The following is a 23,034-nucleotide window of genomic DNA, read 5'->3' as shown; positions in this document are numbered from 1 at the left end:
CTGACAACTGATCTGGTGTCATTTGCTTCCAGGAAGAAGAAAACTGCACACATTCTCTCTTACACAGCGTTGTATTTTTCCTTCCTAATAGCTGTTCTAGCCTCAGGCTGATGAAATGCACATCTCCCCTTGTTCAAAGTAGTGACTCTATGATACCTGATCACAGGAACAGTTCCTTCACTTTTTGTGAAAAAGGATTTTCTTCCTAGTGACTTGATTGACTGCTGTGGAAAGTTATTTTAGATGTGTAAGAGAAAAAGAATTGCTCATGATAAGTTATTAATATATTTGCATTTTTATTTTAATGGTTATTCCTAGTGATAACGGCTTACTCACAGGCATAAGCGATAGTATAATTATAATTTAGAATTATGTTATGATTATACATAAATATTATTTCAAGTACAGTAGTAGACAGTGTATGTAAAAGTGAGTAAGACAAGTCTTCAGAAGGAAGAGAAAGTCTCCCTGTGCTGGATTCTGATCATTAATTGTGCCCAAAGGAGTAAACCTCTTTAGGCAAAGACCTTACTGAATGGACAGAAACTTACAGATTAAGTGGAACTTTAAAAGGAAATAGGAACCTAAGAGTAAAGAAAAATGATGTTAAATCACCAGATGTTATATCACTCACTAAATGCAAAGGTCTCTTCTTCCTGCAGTAAAGCTGGCATTGGTGAAATTTTTGAAGGCCACCAAGGACCCGTCACAGGAATCAACTGTCACATGGCAGTGGGTCCAATTGACTTTTCCCATCTCTTTGTCACATCTTCATTTGACTGGACAGTCAAGTTGTGGACCACAAAGGTAAGAAATCCAAGCAGGGGTGGAATGAGTAATGCTACTGTGAAAATGCTGTAAGAAATATTTCAATATTGTCTGTAGCAAATACTAGGAATCAGTTAAAGAAAAGCTGTGCTTACAGTCGACATAGTGATAAAATTCTAAGTAAAATATATACCTGTGTCATGTCAACCGTATTTACTTTGGAGTGTACCCTGCCCTTTAAAGGTAGCTTCAGCTGGCCTGCACTTCAGTATTAACCCTGGTACTGAGTAATTTCACTAGGCAAGGAGATTAGGATGTCTTGTACTGCAAGGCATCAAACAATTCCATCCAGCACTCTCTGTGCAGACTAAATTGCAAGGCTGATACTATGCACCATGGTGGGGCAGCAGCAGGAACACTTTCTTCTGATGAAGCAATAGGGGAAGCACATGTATGACTTAATGCAATCAATATCACTTGTGAAATTCATTGCTGTAGGAGGTTGTGATAGCCAGAAAGTATAAATTGTCCCAATGACATCAGACACTGATGGCTGGAAGCAGGGAATAAATACATGCTGGAACTCACATTCATGACCAGAACAGATCCGTTGCTGACTGCTCTATGGACGTGTCCCCATGACCTTTTACAGGGGGAGCACTATGAAAAACAGAAATGGATACGCAGTCCTCTGAAGCTTTCTGTCATAGAACAGTACTATATTACCCTTTATTACATTATAGGGTAATGACAGCATGAGTGGAAACTTCGTGACAGATTAAACAGACCAACCTGTTTCTTTGTACGGGCTGAGTAAAGCAGGAGAATGAGAGGTAAAATTCTAATTATATGAGTCATCTAGACAGTTATTTTTGTCATACACCAGAGTAGAGAACTGACTTCCAAATGCCAGGCTTTTGTCTTAACCATGGTTTTATGCTTGCTTTCGGTTCACATCTTGAGCTGCACCCAGCAGGTTTATAGTAGTGGAAGCTCATCCCTGTCAGGAAGTATCTCAGCATGTGTTCCTCCAAAACATCAGGGCCTGGAGATGCTAGAACAGATGCACAACAAATGTAAATACAGAAGTGATCTGAAGGGCTCATGTGACAGCCTTGTGCTGGGAACAGAAGCGCAGTTACCCAGGTGGTAACTTGAATCATCTTCCATAGTAGCTTCACAATGCATTTGTTAACGGCTTGATCCAATGTGCATGCTAATTAACAGGTATCTTTTTCCTGATCAGCAGTAACTAACAGCTGGTGGTTTTGTCTTCTGGCATTTTAGGAAACTCATTATAAAAAGGCACATGATTTACCTAATTCACATTTAACCATATACATTGGTGGATCCAGCCTTAACCAATGCAGAGGTGGTTCAGGGGAGTGGTCATGCACAGGCTGGGCTGGGTCTGGGATAGGTCCAAGGTGGTAGATGTTAGAGAGGACTGCAGGATGAGCAAATGATGGAGAGCTTAGTTGTTACCTGGTTGGGACTGACTAGGCTGATGGGTGTCTAAGATAAGGGGGGCCTAGGCAGTGGTAACTGGTGTCAAGGGAATATTGGAGCACTGAAGTTGAAGCTAAGTAAGGCGAAAAGAATTTGTGGGGACTAAAAGGAAGATGAAAGACAGGTAATGGATTCCAAACATACATGTCCAGAAAAATCTACGATGAGTATCTGACCCTCAGCTTGAGGTTGAATATGGCAATAAGGGTCTCATCCATTGGCAGCTTAAATGAAATTATACTAAGGGATAATAAGGCCTGGTTTTTATTTTGAACTCCTGGGATTTTACAAGTTAGCAGTTACAGCATATTTCGGGTACAAAGACACTGCAGTTAGCAGTACGCAGTTATCCTTGTGGAATAATTCAGTGCCAAAACGGTTAGGTCAGATTCTGCTCAATATAGTCAGTGTTCAACGAACCAAACCATTTAAATTGCTAATATCTATCAAGCTGTGGCTCATCTGGCAAGAGGGGCTTCCTGAGAAAGCTGTTTGACCTAGTTGCTGTGAGCTGTGAGGTGCACGTGACACACCACAGCACCACTCGGAGCTGGAAGCTATGTTGTTGTATTGGATCACTTGCTTGCTTCTGGAGCAGGTTTGAGCAGCAGCAGCCCCAGGCTGCTGTAATGCCAGCCACTGCCCTGTGGAGACATCCTCTGAGACGCTAGACAAGTTCTTGAACTGTGAGGAATGTTTTCTTTTTCTTCCCATTTGACTCTGACAGAAGTTTATTTCCATACTGTCTGGATAATTCTCTTGGCTGGAGCTAGTGTACATGTAGGGCTCTCTCTGTTTAGTTTCCATAGTCAGGGCCCAGTAAGTCAGTGGGCTTTGAATAAACTCATCAGCATGTTTGATTCTCTGAAAAATTATAGTGAATTGATATGAAGCATTGAATGCTACTGCTGGTTTATGAGAATTTACACAGAATTATTTCATTCCTTTGGTTTCTTATTTGCAAACTTTATCTTTCTATCAGCATCCAATGCCATATTGCTTTCCTACTTCTGCCAGTGTTGTCTACTTAATCCTGTGCACATTATCCTCTTTGGTCATGAAATTCAATTCCTTTCTGTTTCACAGGTTCAGAGTCAATGTCCAATTTTAAAGTGAACCATAAAAGCACTGTGTTTATATTGCCTACTGATGTTGTGTAGCACCCTGGGGTGCTTACAAGGGATGTGCTTTGATAGCAGGCATTTGACTGATGGATTGAAAGAACCATCTCCCTTAAAACTGTGGCTTGACATTTTATAATCTGTTTTCGCGGTTAACACATTTTCTACCCAAAGGCAGTTGAACCAGGTGACTCAGAATAAGGTTTTTAACCAGAAGAATGAAGGTTTTGTAGATAACACTAATAGAAGGTTCAAATTATCACCCGTCACATTAGCCAGTAATTAGATCCCTGGGTGAATAGTAAGCAACCAGAATCAGCATTAAAAGAAAAGGAATTTGCAAAGATGATAGTCACTTTATAGCCAGGGCATTACCTGGTTCCTGATGAAGGCAACAGGGCTTTCAACTTAAATTCATGCTACCACATGAGCAAGTCTTGGATGCAGAGTTGTCAAAGGGAAGTCCTGATGTGAAGTGTCTGTGGAGCTCTGCCCTTAATAAGGTACTGTCTGTATGATGCTTTGAAGAGGTAAAGTGCTAAGTGGAAATGTTAAGTGTTGTTAATTAATTAAGCACTAATCTTCATGAACAAATAGCATGAGGTTAAATAATGAAATGTAAGTATTGTTATTATTACAGCAATTGCTGTTTGGAGTGTGAATTTTTACATGTTGTGTCAAGGGACAGGAGCTACATTGAAATTGTTGAAGCAGAGCAAAACAAGTGAGTTTCAGCTGAAGCCTAGAAGATGGCTTGTTTGCTGCTGAGGGAGTTAATAAAGGTCTGGATAGAAAGCTAAATTTTGTTAGCTCTTTCATCCTTCACATGCTTCCTTTATCTCCTATGCTTCCATTGAGGGGAGATGCTAATGACTCTTTTTCTCTTGCACCTTTGCCTAAGTCATGCTCAGATGGGCAGCTGACAAGAAGAGAGATCAGAATAACTGCTATATTACCATGCATGCTTATCTCTCTCTTTGCCTAATGTTTAAGTAATGGTGGTGGGCAGTGGTGAATGGTATAATCAGAAGGAGGGACAGAGGTGAGCAAACTAGTAGTAGGACCATCACATAACCATTAGCAAGGACTAACTGAGCCAAAAGACCTGTGTGCCTTTGGTGACAAAACTACCTTTTGTGACCATGCTGTTCTGCCTCACTAGTGTGTGCATCAATGGTCTTATCTTTCTTACGCTCTTCACATGCTGCTCTTCTCTTTTGGTGTCCTGTGCTGTTCTAGGCTGAAATCTGTTGAGCTTTTGGGGAAAGCACATTTTAAACAGCAAAAATTCACATTTCTATGCTATGTGCCTTCACGTACATTGCTGTGTGTTCAGTATCTTATGCCCCATTTGCTGATTATGTTGGTATGGCCCAGTCCTTCTGACTCTTGGAGTAAATTATTTTACCTTGCACTTTCATATCTTCCTACGAGCATATAACTTCAAACTCCACTGGTTTTAATTCGGTTTAGATGTTAAACACTGTCTCCTCAGAGGTCAAGCTGAAGGGTGTCACTAGGACAATGCAAAGTAGCATGTGATGGTGTTGCTAAAGATAGGTACCTCGACCCTCCTATCCTCATCCTCAAAAGCTGGCTGATAGGATCAGATAGCATCAACTTAATTGATAGACCAAATTTACTGTGTTGGAAAATGGTATTGCAGAATGAATCAGAGCAATGCGTGATTGTGTGGATTAGTCACCAAGAAAACAAGCACTTACAAATGAGCAATTTTTAGAGTTTACTAAAATAACAGGGTCAGGTTGTCACTTTTTTAAGATTAAGAATTACTATTTTTACATTACAAATACCGTGTAGCAAGGTATCTGGTTACTGCCTCAGATTTTTTTCTAGCATGATTTCAATCACTTTAAGTGGATGAGTGAGAACCTCTTGTATTATAGATAGTATTGCCTGAAGTTAAAGATCCAAATAGAAATGTAATCAAGCATGTAGTCACGATAAAAGGACAGTAAACCTAGTGAATGATTACGAAAGCTTGGTGACTTCTCCCTCATGAAAATTAACTGTAATTGGAAATGCTGGACTCAATTACTTGATTCAGTGAAGTCCCGTGGCAAGTGATCAGCGTAGATCGGTGGCTCACAGATTAGAGACACTGATGTTAGTGGTTAACGGTATATAGCATTCTCCTGCCTAATGGAAGATGTTGCTATTCCAGGAAATATGCAGTTATGTATGAAGAGTGACGGAACTCCATGAGAGTAACCTGTAAGCCAGCGGTTTGGACACCAAGCCACGCTGCAAAGGTCTGCCTGAGTGCGACCTGGACATGTGTCTTCCCTAAGTGAAGGAAGTGCTGGAATGATCTTACAATTTTGCTCTGAGCTGTATCTTGTGCCTAAGAACAACTCTGGTTTCACTGAAAGTAGGATCTTCTCAGAGTGAAGCTTTGATTTTAATATGCTGACACTTCCTGATGAAAACCAGTTTTGTCCACTTGGGGCCAGCCTACTGCTCCAGGTTGTAACAGGATCAGACAGGTCTCTGACAGCAAAATGGACTGATGAAACACAGAGGTTACTCATGTACCTTCTCTTGCATACACTTAAGTGCAGATGAGAGCTGGACTTAATGCAATTTAGAAAGCATTACTATTTTTAGTCTAGAACCTGTTCATTCTTAACATTATTTTCTAAACTTTCCTAAATCCTTTGGGCCATATTCAGTCTTCTCACATTAGCACATGAAGCATTTTAGATGACTTACTGCATATGAATTTGGATCCTCCTGTATCCTTTATTATTTAGGGCTTCCATACTTTAGTTTCTTTTGCAGCTACTGGAAAGGAGTAATTGCAATGCGTACACCAGACATCTCTTGGAGGTACCACCATTACTTCCCACCACTGACAATGCAGGAGGCCAAGTCTGGCAGATAATGAGTTATTGTAGCTTTTGATGGCTTTCCTGCATCTGAACACCCTCAGGTCATATCTGAATCAGCAGATGTGGCAGCACTTCTGAGCTCCTGCATTTATCTTCTTGTTCTGGCTTCCCCCAAACCATTGCCAGAAAGGAATCAGCCTCTTCATCCCATGCCACACAGCTGTACCTTGATTCTGCAGCCACAAAAGCTAAGATACAAGCAGAAGAAAGCCAGGGTATGTTCTAACCAGATGTTAAGTCAAACTATGGTGGTGTCAGGACCTCTGGCTTTCTGCACCTACCACCCCACTGAATCTAGATGAAATCTGCATCTGTCTCTAGTATCATGGTGGGTGATCTCAAAAGGGCCCAGAAAGTTTAGGGAGGCATAAGAAATAGCATTGTGAAGAGAAGGAGGAAAAGAAACAATGTACTGTGAGGGAGACCAACACTTCAGTCTATTTTGTGAGTAGGTGGACTAAATACAGGCAGTTCTCCCTGTTTTCTTCCCCCTGTGTCCTTTACTGCTTCTCTCTCCCACTGATTCTGTGGGCTCAGATGTCTATCTCAGGGGACAATTTCACTCATATTTTGCATACCTGGCTAGGATGGTACCCCTTACTGCTGCATCACAACACGGAGCTCCTTCTTTACTCCACTCATGAGGCCGTCACCTTCCTTTGACAACACTGAATTTCCAGTGCAGGCTTTTCTCTTTGATAAAAGCAATTAAAATGATTAATCTAATTAATCACTGTCCAAATGCTAATTCCATCTGATTATAGGGAAGACAAAGGGTGATAAAATAGTGTGCTGGATTTCATGGAAAAGGTCTCTCTGTGGTGTGAGTCCAGAATTCTGAGTTTTGTCCAAAAAAAAAGGCAATGAATGAATTTGCTTCAGAGCTCACTTTCTGTCAGAAGGCCAAGCTGACTTGGGGAAGAGGGTGGAGTTGCCTGTTCAGACAGGATTTTTTTAGTTTTTGCCCTTTACCTCTGGAGCCAGAGGTCTGGCTCTCATCCAGCTGTACAAAAAAGAAGATTATGCTATTTTCTAGGTAGTTTTAAAAAGCAAAACCAAAGTGAAGTCAGGTGGCTTGAAATCAGCCCCAAGTTTTTCACATGAAATGTTTCTCATGATTATGGTTTTTGGTTTAGCCATATTTGAAAGTGATAGGAAAATATCCTTCAGCTGGCCAACATACTTCATTTACTCATGTGAACCAGGCTGCCTCTTTGTGAAACATTTCATAAAATAAAAATAAAATAAAAATAAAAGTAATCTAAAGTACTGAGTCTGCTCTGAAAAACTCAGTGAGCTAAACTCTGTGTCAGAAAGCCCTAACATAAATCCAGCTGTAGCAGTGAAAGCTTTATTTGCATGTGGAAAGCAGAACTGGGTTTCAGGAGCTCATATAATATGTACAAAACAAAGTTGTCATTCCTTTTTCCCCTGAAATCAAAATGCAAACCTCCCACTGACTGTTCTGTTGCAGAATTACACTGGAGGATCGGGCTTGCACGTAATAGTTAAACACTTCAGGAAAACTATCAATATGTAAAACCCAGAGCTTATGGAAATTTTCTCCCACCTGCTTCATGCAGCTGTCCTTTCTCTGCTGTGTGAGGGACTTTTGTTATCAGTAGAAGAAAGGAACTGTATCCAGAATCCTGAGATGGAGTTCTCCTCAGTAATAATTAGCCTCAAAATCACTGCTTGCTGACCCATGAAAGCTCTGTAGGCATCCCGGTGGCAGCAGCTACAAATACTTATCTTGACTGTTCAGCAGACGGTGCTGTAACATCGGGCTGCATCAGCTGCCCTTCTATCTTCTTCAGGCTCCTGCGTGCGCTTCCTAGCAGCTGGAACTGCAGCAGCAGAGTGTTGAAAGCCTTGTAATTCACCAAGTCCACATGCAGTGCCAGGCCAGGTACCCTGTGATGAAGCAGCGTTTTCCATTAAAAAGAAAAATTGAATTTTCAGGGACCTCATACTGAATGTTTCCATCAGAATCACAGGAGTCGGAAACAACCCCCTGAAACCACAGTTACATTATCCCTGTCCCCTCCTCGCCTCGCAATTTGAGCTGAGCTACCTCTCTAACAACTTGAGGCCTGAAAAGACCAGTTCCACTGACTGCAACAGGACTCAGGTTTAGGACTTGAGTGCATGCTGCTGCTTCTCCTGTATGATGGGAGAGCACTTAGCACAGTGATCCAGCTTCTTCCAAAAGCTACCACTCACTCTCCAGCCCTGCTTCCTGATCTCACCTATGTGCCATACAAAGAGAGGGTGACAACTGGAGGTAAAAGACCAAATCTGCCCTTCTTCAGTGTTTTACTGTGTTCAGTGTTTTCTCTGACCAGGATTTGGTGATTCCATCAGTCTAGGAAAACCATACCTTGCTCATATTTCTCATCAAGTTCCCCAAATGCTTCTCTGGAAAAAAAAAAAACAACAACAGGAAAACAGTAATATGAAGGCAGGAATATGAGCTACAGAAACTGTGAATCAGTTTGCTAGGCAGGGACAATAAGGACTTTATAGTGTTTTGAGCTTCTTAAAAGAAGTTGAGCCACCTTTAGAAGTAGGTAGAAATTCCAAAAGATAAAGGAAGTATTTCTAATAAAGACATTTCATGACTGAAATGCATAGTTAGTAGCACAGGGAAAAGTGCTGGCTTGCTTAAAGCATGTTTTAAATAAAAGGTGGAGAACTTGATTAACATTTAATGATGAAGTCAGCAGTCTGAGGAAATACAGTACAAATGGCAAATACCTGTACAGGCTTCTCCACTGCTGCCATCCACGCTCCATCCAGCTTGATGTGGGCGAGTGGAGTAGAAGGTATTAAACCCCAAGCAGTGGAAACCTACAGGCAAAACTCTTGTGAGTGTGGAGTAAGAGGGGCTCCAGAATGGGAATGAAACTGGATCATCTAAAATGCAGAGAAAAGCATACACCAGTATGCCAGTAGGAACTGGGGAGAAAAGTGAGCTGGGGAACGCTTCCCTCCTTGGTGCCTCACTATAACCCAGTCTGCATTAGCTTCCTCATGAAATCTTTCTTAAGCCTGTCTTGTAGAGTTTCAAAGCCTGCTTGTGTTTTAATATGATGTTTCAACACATTCTGATGTTTGTAAAGTTCATCCACTGCAAGCAGATATCAGTAATACACTTAAATTTATCTCAGACATCAAGTAATACACATTTATTATTTATTTAAACAGGGGAAGTTTAGATTGGATATAAGGAAGAAGGTCTTTACTGTAAGGGTGGTGAGGCACTTGAATGGGCTGCCCAGGGAAGTTGTGAATGCTCCATCCCTGGCAGTATTCAAGGCCAGGTTGGACAGAGCCTTGGGTGATATGATTTAGTGTGAGGTGTCCCTGCCCACAGCAGGGGCGTTGGAACTAGATGATCTTAAGGTCCTTTCCAGCCCTAACTATTCTGTGATTCTATGATTTATATAATAACAGAAAATAGTTCCTCAGCTATATGCAGTGGTGAAGAGGAATGCCATGCTTCCTTCAGAAAATAGAAAGGTCTTTTTCCATTGAGTAAGTGGAAAGGCAGGGTAGAGGAGAACAGCTGAAGTCTAGCAGCACAGCCTGAATGTGTCACACCTCTGCAGAGGACTTAAAATAGCTACGGAGGATTAACCAAATAAACAGTTCACCTGTCAGTATAGCTTCCAGGCTACCTCCACAAACCCCAGCAGCTCTGCTGTTTGACTTTCTGATGCTCCTAAAAGTCAAGTGGTATCTTTTGGGGTTTTTTCCTTCATGCCACAGTACTGGACATTAAGAACAGTTCTCATTAAAACCTCCTGTGCCCATCATCAAACCTTTTTTTCTTTGCTTCCTTCTCGTATGCTCACCCGTGACGCTTTGACTTTGAAGGAAACCACAAAAATGTAATCATCATGTTATCTCCAGACTTGGTCTGCTCTCACAGCCCCTTTCCTTTCTGTCTCACCCTTGTCCCCTCCTCCATCTATAATAATTCCCACATGTTTATGCAAAAATATTGGACTTTCTTTTATTATTGGCAATTAAGAAGGGCAACAGTTCAGCATCTCCGCAAGAGCAATCATTTCTAAAAGGGAACAGTTTTATGCCTTGACAGTCTGAAACTTCTAGGATGCCAAAAACCAATCAGTGTAGAACTACAGTACTTAAAACAGGGCTCTGAAGAGTGTAGGGATCATTTCCACACTCATTTCTTTCACCCTGTTGCTACTGAATCTAAAAATGAAGCCTGTTCCCTTGCCCAGAAATGTAGTTTAGACTTGATTCAGTTTTCTAATAATCATCTGACAGTGAGATGACACAACATGTTCATAGGTCATAGCCCAGTGAAATGTCCATTGAGCCCCAGAGGCTCATCTGTGATTCAACACTGAATCTGACTGACAGAAGGAATTTAAAGACAGGTAGAGGAGCTATTATTCCTGTAACTCAATCTAGGGCACCTCAGTTAAGCAGTGACACTGTCTGGATAAAGTTGAAGAGCACAAACATCCCCCCTTTCGCTTTCCCATTGCCGTTCTTGAAGGTCAGGCTAGCCCTGGAAAAGGTGGAGCAGACTACAAGTTGTTAATTGTATAGTATTGGGGTCCGTGGGATAATGATACCCTTTGGGAAGAATGCAGGCAGGCTTTGCTGAGCCATCAGGGATGTACCTGTAACTAGCACCTCTGATTTATGGCATTTCATAACAGTTCCTGGGATTGCTGTAGCTTTTAAAAGCTAGCATAATCTGAACTAAGTCCAGTCCCATAAGTATAGTATTAAACCCGGAACTATTGGATTATCCTAAATTACCTGAACTGCTAGAAAACAGATTTGAGAGAAACATGGTAGTCCAGAATTGGCAAAAATCCCATGGAGATCCCAATCAGTCTGAATAAAAAAATGGGCCTGTTTGACTCCATACAAATAGAGGCTTACAAGAGTAGTGTAGGCTTACAAGAGTAAGTAGAAGTAGGCTTACAAGAGTAGTGAAGGCTTACAAGAGTAAGTAGAGCCTTACACACAGTGGAAGACATACTCACCAGCACAAAAGTATATGCGAGTAACCCCAAAGAGCTACCACCTGGTATCCCGGGAAGGAGACAACTGAAGAAGGAAAGGTCAAGACTGAAGTAAAGCTGATTTGAGGAGTATTCGCCTCAAAATTCCTAACAGCTTTTAGTTTCTGCATAGGCTGTCTGCATCTTTTGGGTTGGCCTGGCTAACCCTTGGCAGGGTCAGAACGGAAAGGAAGAGCCTGGATTCAGAAAAGCAGTAAGAGGTCTCCCTCAAGGTGGAGAAGAGGAGGCCTAGCAGCTGGGGTTTATGAAATAGTGAAAGAGCTCAGATCCTAACCTGAGTGGAAGTCCCACAAGCTATATAGGATTGCTGTGGTTTCTTTTGTATCCCTCTGCTCAGTATGACACTGTAATACTTGCCTTAAATAAAGGCAGAAGAGTTTCACTTCCCTATGTGTTACCTATGCCAGAAGAGATGTCTTCCTTTGACACCATTTTGTAAGTTTGGGTGTTTTTTTTTTTTTAATGAAAAGGCTACTTATACAATATTTGGTCCCATAGGGGCAAATTCATAGAGTCATAGAATGGTTTAGGTTGGAAAGGACTTTAAACATCATCTAGTTCCAACCCCTTGTCCCCTGGTTTGCTCAATTGCCAGACACACGAGCAGCCACTCTGCTGAGGACCTCTCTGGCCCTGCTCTTTCCAAGTGCCCAAAAGCCAGAGCTTGAGCCTAAACAAACACCAGCTTGTTCGGAAAGTTTCTATGCCAAAGACTAATCTGTCATACTTGCTGCACACCTAGAAAAATCAAATTAGCTTGAATCAGTTTATAATACCGCACAACACACATGGCTGCTGTTAATCCAGTGTGAGCCAGAAGTACGGGTTTGGCTTATTGTTTTTGGAATGAAAGACAATGGAGTGGGAAGAAAGAAGGGGAGAGAAGAGAGTGTGTAGTGTCACCACACAGCTGTACTGGGGAAGGTACAGTCTAGGGAAGTACCTTTAAGTGGAGCTGACACCCACAGAAATTGTGCCAACGTGTAAAACGCTCCGTTCATGAAAGAGGCAAAGCCAATAGCTTTCTCCATGGCTTTTCAGAAGTCAGATGCTAGTTAAAACCTGTGAATATGTATACATTCCTTTATATGGATAATTAGCTGTATGGATAATTAGCTACTTTATGTGTGGCGCCTCCTGGATTAAAGAAAATTCTTCCATGCAAATAAGAAGTGGAATAGACTGGTCAAATTTATATGTGGAAAAAAAGACCTGTTCTATATAAATATGTAGTATTTATTTAGGTGAGTTTCTTATTTCATGGACAAGTGCTAATTCCTAGACAGCTCCCAAGTATTTAAAATGCTCACTCTGCATTGTTCTTTTAAACAATGCCTTGTATACAAACACTAAGGATGAACAATAGATTTTGAAGACATGCTTAAATAAATGAGACAAAACCACATGTCTTGGAATTGGCTTCTTCCACTAAACACTCAAATTCTGTCCCGTTGAAATCAATGGCAGAACTCCATCAGTTCAGTAGGGCCACATTTTCACCCCAAACTCTCTTTTTTTTTCAGTAATAAGTAGATTTGGCCTGAGTTTGTCTGAAGATACTGCTTTAAACAAATTTTTGGTTCTATTGAATAACAGAATGGGTTGATATTTAAGAATGAAAGCTCATCAAGTTTAAATTTCAGTTGTTTTATAATAATAGCCATATGTTAGTTATAGGTTGTGTAAGTCTGAAGTTTTGGTAATTTAAAACTGCTTTCAAGTGACCTTTACAGGGTTCCACATTTCAACATTTTCTAAAAGTGGGTGGGTGGTATTTGTCCTGACTCATAAATCCTTACATTAAAAGAATCTGTAGGCCCAGGCCCTTAGTTAACAGGCTTACAGTAAATAAGTCCTGTGAACATTTATATACACACTTAACCTTACAAATACAGCAATGAAATTAACATAACTGCACTCAGTGGGGAAAATCAGACCAGGATGAAATACCAGCTTTTACGGAAGTGCCACTCACTCTTACTATTAAGACAGGATGCTAAGCAACATGGACCTCCACCCTGACCTGATGCAGTTGTTAGGTTCTTCCCTAGCTAAACAGTACAAGACAACCAGACAAAGTATGGGAAATACTTTTGTTTTCTTCACTGAAGGCTAGTCAGGCTGGGAGGACAGATACTGGGGGCAATAGGGAGGCTGTAGCTCAGCTCCACTACCACCGCCTGGTTTTCCCAACCACACTGCAGTTGATCTTGCCTTTTGGTTTGGCTGCTCACATGGCTGCAGTTTCTTACTTCCTTACAATGCTCCACTCCCTGTTCATCTCCATTCATTTGTGTGTCATTCCTTACATGTTGGAGATCTTTCTCAAGAGACTTGTTATTCCTGTTGTCCAGATTTTCCCTCTGACTTTTGATCTAACTGAATATTTCCACTGCTACGGTAAAGGCAATATATGCTGCATATCTGCTATGCGTTTCATCTCAAATTCCAGCACTCCAAACAGGGAAACTGAGGCACATCAGCTAAAGCTATTTGCCAGAGACTATACAGCATGTGAACAGCAAGATACAGACTAGACCCAAACCTCCTGGCCCTTCGTTCTAACGCCTTGGTCTATAGGCATGAATAGCAAGATCGATAAACTGGTAGAACTAAAAAGAGCATTAAAAAAGTGTCACGCTCGAAGAATTTGTTGACAAAAAGGAAATGTTGATTGAAATATGCCCTGGATTGACTGATACCTTAATAGTCCTCCTCTGTGGAATTTTGTTACTTCTCCCATGACATTAAATGTTAAAGTGCTACATGGGCAGTACATTTGCCAGGAATAAGAAAAATACCAGCCACCTAGCAGTTGACCAGATTTCCTTTCCCTTCAGTATACTAGTGTATTCAAAGCCCATTTTCCTAGCATTTAGACGGCTGATGTATTTGAAACTACATTAGATATTTCCAGTGAAAATACAAAATACAGCAGATAGACATTGTGGATCTGCATGGCCCACTCTAAATACTATTTCCCAGCTCACAGCTGTAGATTTACTTTGATATTTCCTCTGAAACACCCCTGCCTCTTCAAAAGCTGTCTTCCTTTGGCCCTCAACCTTTCAAAATGCTTTAGCACAGGCATGTAAGTAATTCCATTAACACGTGTAAGTCATTTCACTGCTACTGATAATATATGAAGGAGATACATATGTGTTTGGAGAACAAGACCTTGTTTAGGTAAGAAGATATTCTTGTAATTTTTTTCCTTTTCTTTTTGCAAGACTCCAGCTTTGGAAAAGCAATAAAAATGTTGTATAAATTTGAGGTACTAAAGCCTAGGCTCTAATTTCATTTTATTTCCACACAAAACGAGTATGTTTACTAATCTTATGAAATGCACAAAAACATTAGGTCACTCATGAAAATCTGGGCCCTGATCCTGTAATTATTCCAAGTGTCTTTAATGAATTTAAGCAGAGTTAAAACTAGCCTATAGAATCAATCCCTTTGTATTTCTAGTATTTTTTCAAAAGACAAACTCATGTAATTACATCTCTTTTATATTTTTAACACCTGTGATAAACAGAGGTATTTCTGAATTCTTTACCGTACAGTACTGCAACAGCAACACGCCATGTGAATACTCACAAGTGCAACGGTATAGAGGTCCACGTGCTTCCAGCCCCACACCCAAAGAAGCACCATGTAGCACAGGAGGACCAGAACCAAAACTGACATGGACCCAGCTGTAGATAGAGATTAAACCGACTGCTTTATGGTTCTAAAGTAATAATACACTAAATGAAATTGATACAATATTGCAATCGGAAGCTTTGCTGTTTGGAAAATACCACAGGGCTATGTACTGCATTGTTCACGAGATAGTTTCCTTTGTAAAGGGCACTGGGGTATGTTCTAGAGGGACGTGACCCAGATACCCTGTGGATGAGGTTCAGACATTGACCGAGGCACCCCGTGTGACACCTCATTTCCCTCAGAAGTCTTCGTGAGCAGCAGGGGTCCGCCGCAGGCAGCTGGCAGGGGAGGGAGGGAGGGAGACCCTCAGAGCAGTCCCATTGTTGAGATTCCTGTCACCAGCCATGAGAATACTTAATTTCCTTCATCTCTGGAGTTTTCATTATCATTCAAATTTCATTTTCCATTAATTGATCGGGGATTAGCGGAGCCATTATGCAAAAATTAGACAAGCCAGATGCGATGAATAATTCATGACGGACAATTACACTTTATTCCTGGTGCACTTCCTAACTTCCCCCTCGACTTCCCGCCTGCCGCAGACGGCAGCCTTCCCTCCCGGCCCACCCGGCTCTCGGGGCGGCGGGTGCGGTGCGTGCGCTCGCCCCTCCCGCCGCTAGGTGGCAGGCGCCACCCGCGATGCGCGCAGGAGCGCGGAGGGCGCCGCGCGGCTCCGCGCCGATCGCACCATCCTCATTATCGGGTGCGACCGCAGCCGCGGTTGGCTCGGGCGGGCGCGACGGTGCCTGGCCGGTGCCTGCCCACCGCCTCCCGCACCCCCCGCCGGGGTGCCGGCCGGGAGCGGGAGAGGCCGCGGGCGCTCCCCCCGCCCCGTCACCCCCGCGTCCCACACCCCTCACGCCGGGCATCTCATTTATCCCACCGGACAGTTGTTGCCCCATTAAAGCGCAGTCCCACCCTTCGCGAGGACCTTTCATCTGGGGAAGTTTTATGACAGTTTGTAAATGTGCAAAGTTTTTAATTAGACTCGCCAGACAGCCCCAGGCAGCACTAGCGCCACGAAGTCTTCATGCTGCTCTCTGCTTTACAGCACAACAAGCCGCTCTACTCCTTTGAAGACAATGCCGACTATGTCTACGATGTCATGTGGTCGCCAGTGCATCCCGCGCTCTTCGCCTGTGTGGACGGGATGGGGCGCCTGGATCTGTGGAACCTGAATAACGACACCGAGGTGAGGCGGTGCGGCGGCTGGACGGCGGCCTGCGCTGGGAACGCGAGGGCGGGCGGGCGGCGGGGCGCCGTGCGGGTCCTTAACCCTGTGAGAGCCGGCGGAGCGGCGCTGCCGAGCACCCCCCGTCGTCCAACGGGGGTCTGCGGGGGTGCCGGCCCCCCCCCGGGGTGCGAGGAGCCCGGCGTCGGCCGCCGCCCATGCCCCGGGGTGCGTTGGGGCGGGCGGGTGCCGCTGCTGGGGGCTCCTGACCGCCCTCCTCCCCGCCCGCCTCCCTCCCCTGCGGCGGGGCTGCTGCTCTCGGGTACCTGCCACGAGTGGGTAGGGCCCGCTGCAGCACCCCCGGCGGAAAGCCAACACAAATACGTAGCCGCGGTGCCGGCTCGGGAAGGAGACTCCTTCCCATCAATGTTATTTTAAGGTGCGCTCTGAAACCGCGCCCGTTCCATAGTGTTTTTATCATCCCCGCCTCCGTTTCTGGCACACAGAAACAGCAGCATGCCCTCACTGAGGTGGTCACAACTTGGCCACGGCTGCCACAGGCCTGTCGGGCAGCCCTTCGCTAGCCTTCCGCGGTACGGAGGTGCTTCGTGTTCGGGGGCGAGACCTCATTTCCCTTCGTGCTTATCCAGCGCTCCACATCCTCTGGAGATGGTAACTTGCCAGCCCGGTACTAGTGCCACCAGCGTGCCGGAAACCCTGCGTGCCACTGTGCCTGCCTACACCTCACTGAGTCGCTGGCTACCCAGCTTCAGTCTTCGAAGCACAAGGCATGTGTATCACATGTTATTTGTGGTTTTATACCCTCACCTTTTTTCCTTTTTTTAATATTTGCTGCGAAACTTAAAGGCACAAATCCAACGAAAAGTAACTACTTTTTTTTTTACATTGCTATTAAGTAAATAGTGAGGACCACTGGGGAGGAAGCACTGTACCTTTGTATTTTGCTGATGAGAAAGGATTAATCAAACACCTTTCTGCAAAGATCGAGAGTAGTAAATACTGTGTTTTTTTAAATGTCATTTTCTAAACGTACCAAACACCCCTTTTTCCTCTTAACTATTTCATACTTTTAAAAATGCTGCAGACTTATGCTGGTACTGTTTTTTTTCTGGATTTGAGTTTCCTCCTAAAATGGTTTTGAGCAAACCTGTCAGGTCACTTGAGGTCAGTCACAGATGGCCAACAACCAGTATTAAGTACGAAGGAATCACAATGAAGTCAACGTCATCTTCTTCACAAGTGACATCTTGCATATTTTTACTTAATTCCATGTGAAATTAAGAACAAACAGACTGTAAAAGAAAAGGTCACATATTAACTGATGGTTTATTTTTATTTCCAAAAAAGAAGACCAAAGAGCGAGCAGCAGTATTTCCCCCATGTACCCTATTTATTTACTTTTTTTTAGGACTAGTTGACCATTAATACCCCTTTCCCATAAACATGCTGTACATTTTGGACAGAGTGAAATACAGGAACAGTTTATGGCTTCTAGTGAGTGGTGCTTGCCATAAATAAGCATGGACAGGTAAGAGGAACCAGCACCGGGCACTGCATTGTCAAGGGGAGTAGCAAGGCCTTTTGAAGTGCTCTGAGCAGGAAGTAGTGCAGCCTTTTTAATTAGAGCACATACAGCTGGAGGATATACAGGAGGAGTCTTCTTGGAATTTATTTTGGGAAGGGAGGGACATATCCTTCAGGTGTTCTCATTAATGCAGGCTTAAACACAGAGCATAAACCCCAGCATTTTAAGAAGAAAAAAAAAAAAAATAACCCTTTCCCCCCTAATTCCAGGGCTGAAATCCTGCTCTGTTTGAAGTCAACTGATGTTTTGCCATTTGACTCAATGAGACCATAATTTGTTTCAAAAAAAATTAGTATGGACCGCTTGATCCCATTCCCATCAATAATAAGGCTGTATGTGGAAAACTGCTGATATATTTTCAGTGTGTTTACATGTAAATACAAAGGAACATCAGGAAAAAAAAATTAATTTCAAGCTCAGTCCTGCTTTTCTTCTGTGTGCAAGGCCACCCCTGATTTCACAAATGATTTCCATTCTGAGAAGTCAAAATCAGTTCTCATGTAAGGATCAGACTAGAATTATTTCCGAGCTTTCTGTTTTTGTGCAAATCAAATTTGGGTCTCTGAAGGCAGAACTACCATTTGGTTTCCTTACTGAGCACTGATGAAACAAAAAATCTCTATAAATGATAAACCATCAGATTCTGAATAGATGTGAGGTTTTGTTATGCATGACCAGAGCAAAAGTACCTCTGAAAGAGAACTGTGAGCAGTTCTTCTAAACTGAAAGTGATCGTCTGTTTGCTGTTACCCTCTATCTGGTAGCTCATAATTAGTTTATAATTTTCAAGATCCCTGCCATCGATTACGCCGCTTAAGTCATCACTGCCATTTGCTCAGAAAAGTCCTTGTCAGCACTTTCGGCTTTATAATAAGGAATCTCGGCGCACCTATTTTTTAGTACTTTTTTACTTTCAGATGTCAGATACATGATGTCAAAGTATTTGTGAAGACGGCAGAAAATGACAGGTATATTAATGTGTTTAACTGCTAGCTATTGATAAAAATCTCTGTGTAAGAGCTAGATGTGATTGTTATTAATGAGGGCTGGTTTTGTTTAGTTTGGGAAATAAGCCACATTATTATTTAGGTATTATTTTGTAAAGCAAATTAAGAAAATACCTGGATTGAGTTACAATATGCTATCTTTAAATTCCTGAACTCTAAGACAGTTTCCACTAGTGTTGCTCCCCGTATTTATTAAAGACATTTCTCCTGAGAGCTAGATGCTTTCTGATCAAAATAACTAAAATCATTTGACTACCACAGATTTAATCAATCTAAATATTCTCAAAATCTTACTGTAAAGTAACAAGGGTATTTGTGTGCTTCATGTTGATCTGTGGATACCAGAAATTGTTCTTGTAAGAATAATGAAAGTCATCACATTTTATTTTACATTTGATAAATGAATACAAAAAAAAACCTTAAAAAGATGGAAAAAATTCCTACCCACTCCTTCATTCTTTTGCAAACTGAGTATTATTTTTTAGGGATTAGGACAGTGGGGTTTGATGATAGTTTCAGGATACCAAAAGCCGATCTCCTACCGACGTATCCGTAACATTTCTTTTCTGATCAAGATTGGAGGTCTCTAGTTTGTTGATGAATCTTACTTATCTATGGACTGATACTAAACTGACTTACAAACCTGCTTATTCCTGCTGTGTTATACCCCGTTCGGATGTTCTGGGGGTTTTTTTTGCATGCCGTACCTCAGCTTCAAAAGTATGAGGATAGTGTCTATTTCTCAAAACAGCTAACAGATGTATTTGCAAGCAGGTTTTGACACTATGTAAGCAATAAAAGTAGAAAAATAAAAGGTATATTCTTACCATGCAGGTTTTTCTGACTGCATCTTTCTTAATCTGTTACCTGCTAAAATCTCATTTTAAATCATTAAAAATCTGACAAGCACCAACCTCAGAGAATTTGTGAAGTATTTCAAATGTGATTTTAAAAACATAATGCTACCATTATAAAATAAACTCTTATCTTTGAAATCTAAAATAAGCATGTGTAATTTAACCTATCACTACCGAGAGCAGACAAATCTATTTTAAGATACTATAGTTTGACTATATTTCTCTCCATATCACTGGAGAAAAGGCTTTTTATTTAGATTTTTAAAGACCGTTTCATTATTGCTTTTTATTATGTTAGATAGCTTTGTGGAATAGTAACAGGATTTTACAAAACCATTGGGTTTTGAAATAAAGCATGGGTTGTGCCGTGTGTGGCATGCACACTGCTTGCTTTTGTGTGAAACGCTGGAAGAATGCTGTATTAACAAAAAAAAAGCAGCTCTAGAGTTATGTATTTCAGCCCCCTGAAAGACATAGTGAAAATTCAGTGCCTTAAATATACGTTGTGTATATTTGTATATGAAACAAATATCTTTGATCTACGGTTTTCTGAGAAACATAGCTGGTTAGTGGATTAGTCCTCTAATGTGGCATTTAGTTGTTGTTGTTTGAAGAAACCCATTTCCAACTGGTATGAAATTCATTTTGCCTGGAATTAAAATAGCTTTTTATTTTCCTTTTTTTTTATTTTCTTTTTTTTTTTTAATTTTCTTTTTATTTTAGAAATCAGTGATCACAGGAGAAAAACTTGTTTGTTTTCTACTGTGATTTTATCATGGATCAATGACCCCATGTCAGAATTAGGCCTTTAGCTCCCGCCCAACTGAGCAGTAACAGACTTGGGTCTAGGAGTTACAGCATGCCAGCTTTTTTGGGTAATACTGCCTTGGACAGGACCTAGGCCTTGGGCCCAGTAGCTTATTTGCATTTGAATGATTTCTTAAAGGAGGGGGGAGGATGGAATCGGCTTTGTGACTGTTATCCAGCATTATTTCTACATCATTCTCCAAACAAAATCCTCATGTTTCACATGCTGGGCTCAGGATGCTACCATGAAGCCCTTTGCGGAGGTGACACTTCAGCTTTGCAGGTTTGTTGTGCTAGAGATGCCAGTTTGGTTTTGCAGCCTTGTGTCAGGGTCAGTGAGGAGGAGGAGGATCAGGGAGTCTCCAGGGGGAGAGAGGCAAGGCAAGCAGCCCTGCTTCCCAGTCCTGGTCCTGCTGCTGACATGGCTGTGCACATGCTGCACCCATAACAGGGGTCTTGGGAGATCTACAAAGTTTCAGCTTCCCACTGTCCCTCATCTTGCGGGACACAGTGAAGGTGTTAGAGCAGAGGAGGAGATTGGCATGGGAGATATACAGTGTTTGTTTTAAAATTATTTTTCTCCTGTATCTTCTGACTGATCTTACAATTACAGTATAAAACGGCAGCTGGAAAACTGAGGTGAAGTCAGCAAAATACTGGTTATGTTAATCTTGTCAGTTTGTCTATGTTCAGACCAGGCTTTAATACCAACTTCAAACTGCCTTCTTCTTGCTTCTGTGATATTGTGCCCACAGTAGGACAGAAGGAGTACCTGTCACTCCCTCAGAGGTAGCCCTGACTCTAGTTCCTGTCCAGCTACCTCTTCTTGCCTGAACTGCTCTCCAATTCCATGTCCTTTTATAGATCCCGGGACACCCCTTTGTCCCCATCTCACCCTGTGACTGAGACCTGTTCCCACAGATGGATCTGGTGGAGGAGCTGTTTTTGCAGCTATCCTGTCCTATTTGCCCTGACGTAAAAAGCATTAGAGCTAAAAAGTATTAGAAAAAAAAGCCTTTTCTGGAAGACCGTCATGCCAAGCTACAGGCTCCTTGCTCGGGCAGGTTCTCCTATTAAAGGCAGCAGGGTGGAGCGTTAGCAGACTTGCAGGTTGCCATCACTGGTCTTGTGAGGTGACCTAAATCAGCTGACTGATCTGCCTATGTGGGACAAACACCCACACAGTTCCTTCCTCCTGCAGCATCTTTTGATGCCCTCATTCCAGTGTAGATTACAAATACTTCTCCTAAGATCGTGTTCGTAGCTTTATTCGTCCCACACATTAACCAGAATCTTCATGTATTCTCGTGGATCACCTGTTAAGTTGGTTGACTTGGAGCAGGGAGGGGGTTTGGAAATTAGACAGCATCCAGCTGTATTTAAAACAGAAGTCTCCTGGGGATGTAAAAGAGAATTGTGGGAACATACCGTAGGAGTTCCTAAATGTCAGTTCAGCTCTTCTCACTGCTGCTGTGTCCTCACTCTGAAGTGACTAGCTCAGGACTTTTCTGACATAGTATCTAAGTTTCAGCCTCTGCATCTAGTCACAGAGGTGAGTATGGATTTAAAGGCTGTATCAGCATGAATACAGGGATATGTCTGCTGACCATAAGGTTATCTGGGCCCAAGTCAGAGGCCATAAGCCAGGGCAGGACTGAAGCCAAAGCCTACCCTCAGTTGGTTCTTGGTCATAAGTCTGTCACTTTTGAGAAAGAAGGAGATGTGGTTTCACATGTTTCTGAGGTTAAAGGGAAAAATACGTTTCATTTACTGCCCTTTAGTGTGGAAAAGTCTTCCCTGCTCATTCCAAGCAATCTCTTACTCTTTCCTCTTTTTAGCCCATGTGATTGAAGAAACAACGAACCCTTTTTTTTCCTCCCCCCCCCCCCCCCCCTCCGAGGGTTGTATGTTACTTCCAGCAATGCCAAAGGACTTATGACTCACCCAGCTAAACAGGACATTCAGAACTGACCCCGGGTTCGCAGGCAGTGTGATTGTATTGTCCTTCCTGTTCCTATTGTTTCAACAGGTTCCCACAGCCAGTGTCACCATAGAAGGAGCTTCTGCCCTCAACCGTGTCCGCTGGGCCCAGGCTGGGAAGGAGGTAGCTGTTGGTGATTCAGAAGGCCGCATATGGATCTATGATGTTGGAGAGGTATTATTATTGCTTTGGGGTTTTCTTAAAGCTTGGCTTCTGGAGAATGCTACATCCAAGTTTGAGAAAAGATCATGTATTGTTACACATGAATAGGACTTGGCTTATTCTTTGGAATAAGCCAGGAAGTGAGAGGTGTCATTGTGAAGGATGGTAAGTGCATGTGTGATAAAGAGTATGTAGGTGCTGAGAAATAGCAGGGTGCGTATTCTGTGTCTAAGGCTGCTCTGAATTCACCCTGCTACATCTTATAAAAACCATCCGAACTGCAGTGTGTTTGGCACTGATGGAATCTACTTCTTTGTTGATGAATACAGTATAAAGTGTTTCATCGGTATTACAGT

The 23,034-nt window shown here is 42.4% G+C and overlaps 1 protein-coding gene across 14 annotated transcripts in view; it reads left to right on the top strand.

Annotated features, from left to right (window-relative positions):
- Window positions 1–23,034, top strand: part of DYNC1I1 (dynein cytoplasmic 1 intermediate chain 1) — a 192,579-nt gene that overhangs the window by 150,011 nt on the left and 19,534 nt on the right. For all 14 annotated transcript variants that reach the window (XM_057432592.1, XM_057432589.1, XM_057432596.1 and 11 more), the window contains 3 exons: window positions 663–807; window positions 16,139–16,279; window positions 22,565–22,690. In XM_057432592.1, the coding sequence (XP_057288575.1) occupies window positions 663–807; window positions 16,139–16,279; window positions 22,565–22,690 (412 nt within the window). The remainder of the gene's footprint in view (window positions 1–662; window positions 808–16,138; window positions 16,280–22,564; window positions 22,691–23,034) is intronic.

Source organism: Pezoporus wallicus, unplaced genomic scaffold (genome assembly GCF_028554395.1).
Source record: "Pezoporus wallicus isolate ANWC-B61680 ecotype Strahan unplaced genomic scaffold, APGP_CSIRO_Pwel_v1 scaffold_2584, whole genome shotgun sequence".
NCBI classification, from domain to species: domain Eukaryota; kingdom Metazoa; phylum Chordata; class Aves; order Psittaciformes; family Psittacidae; genus Pezoporus; species Pezoporus wallicus.
This window is presented reverse-complemented; position numbering and strand designations above follow the sequence as displayed.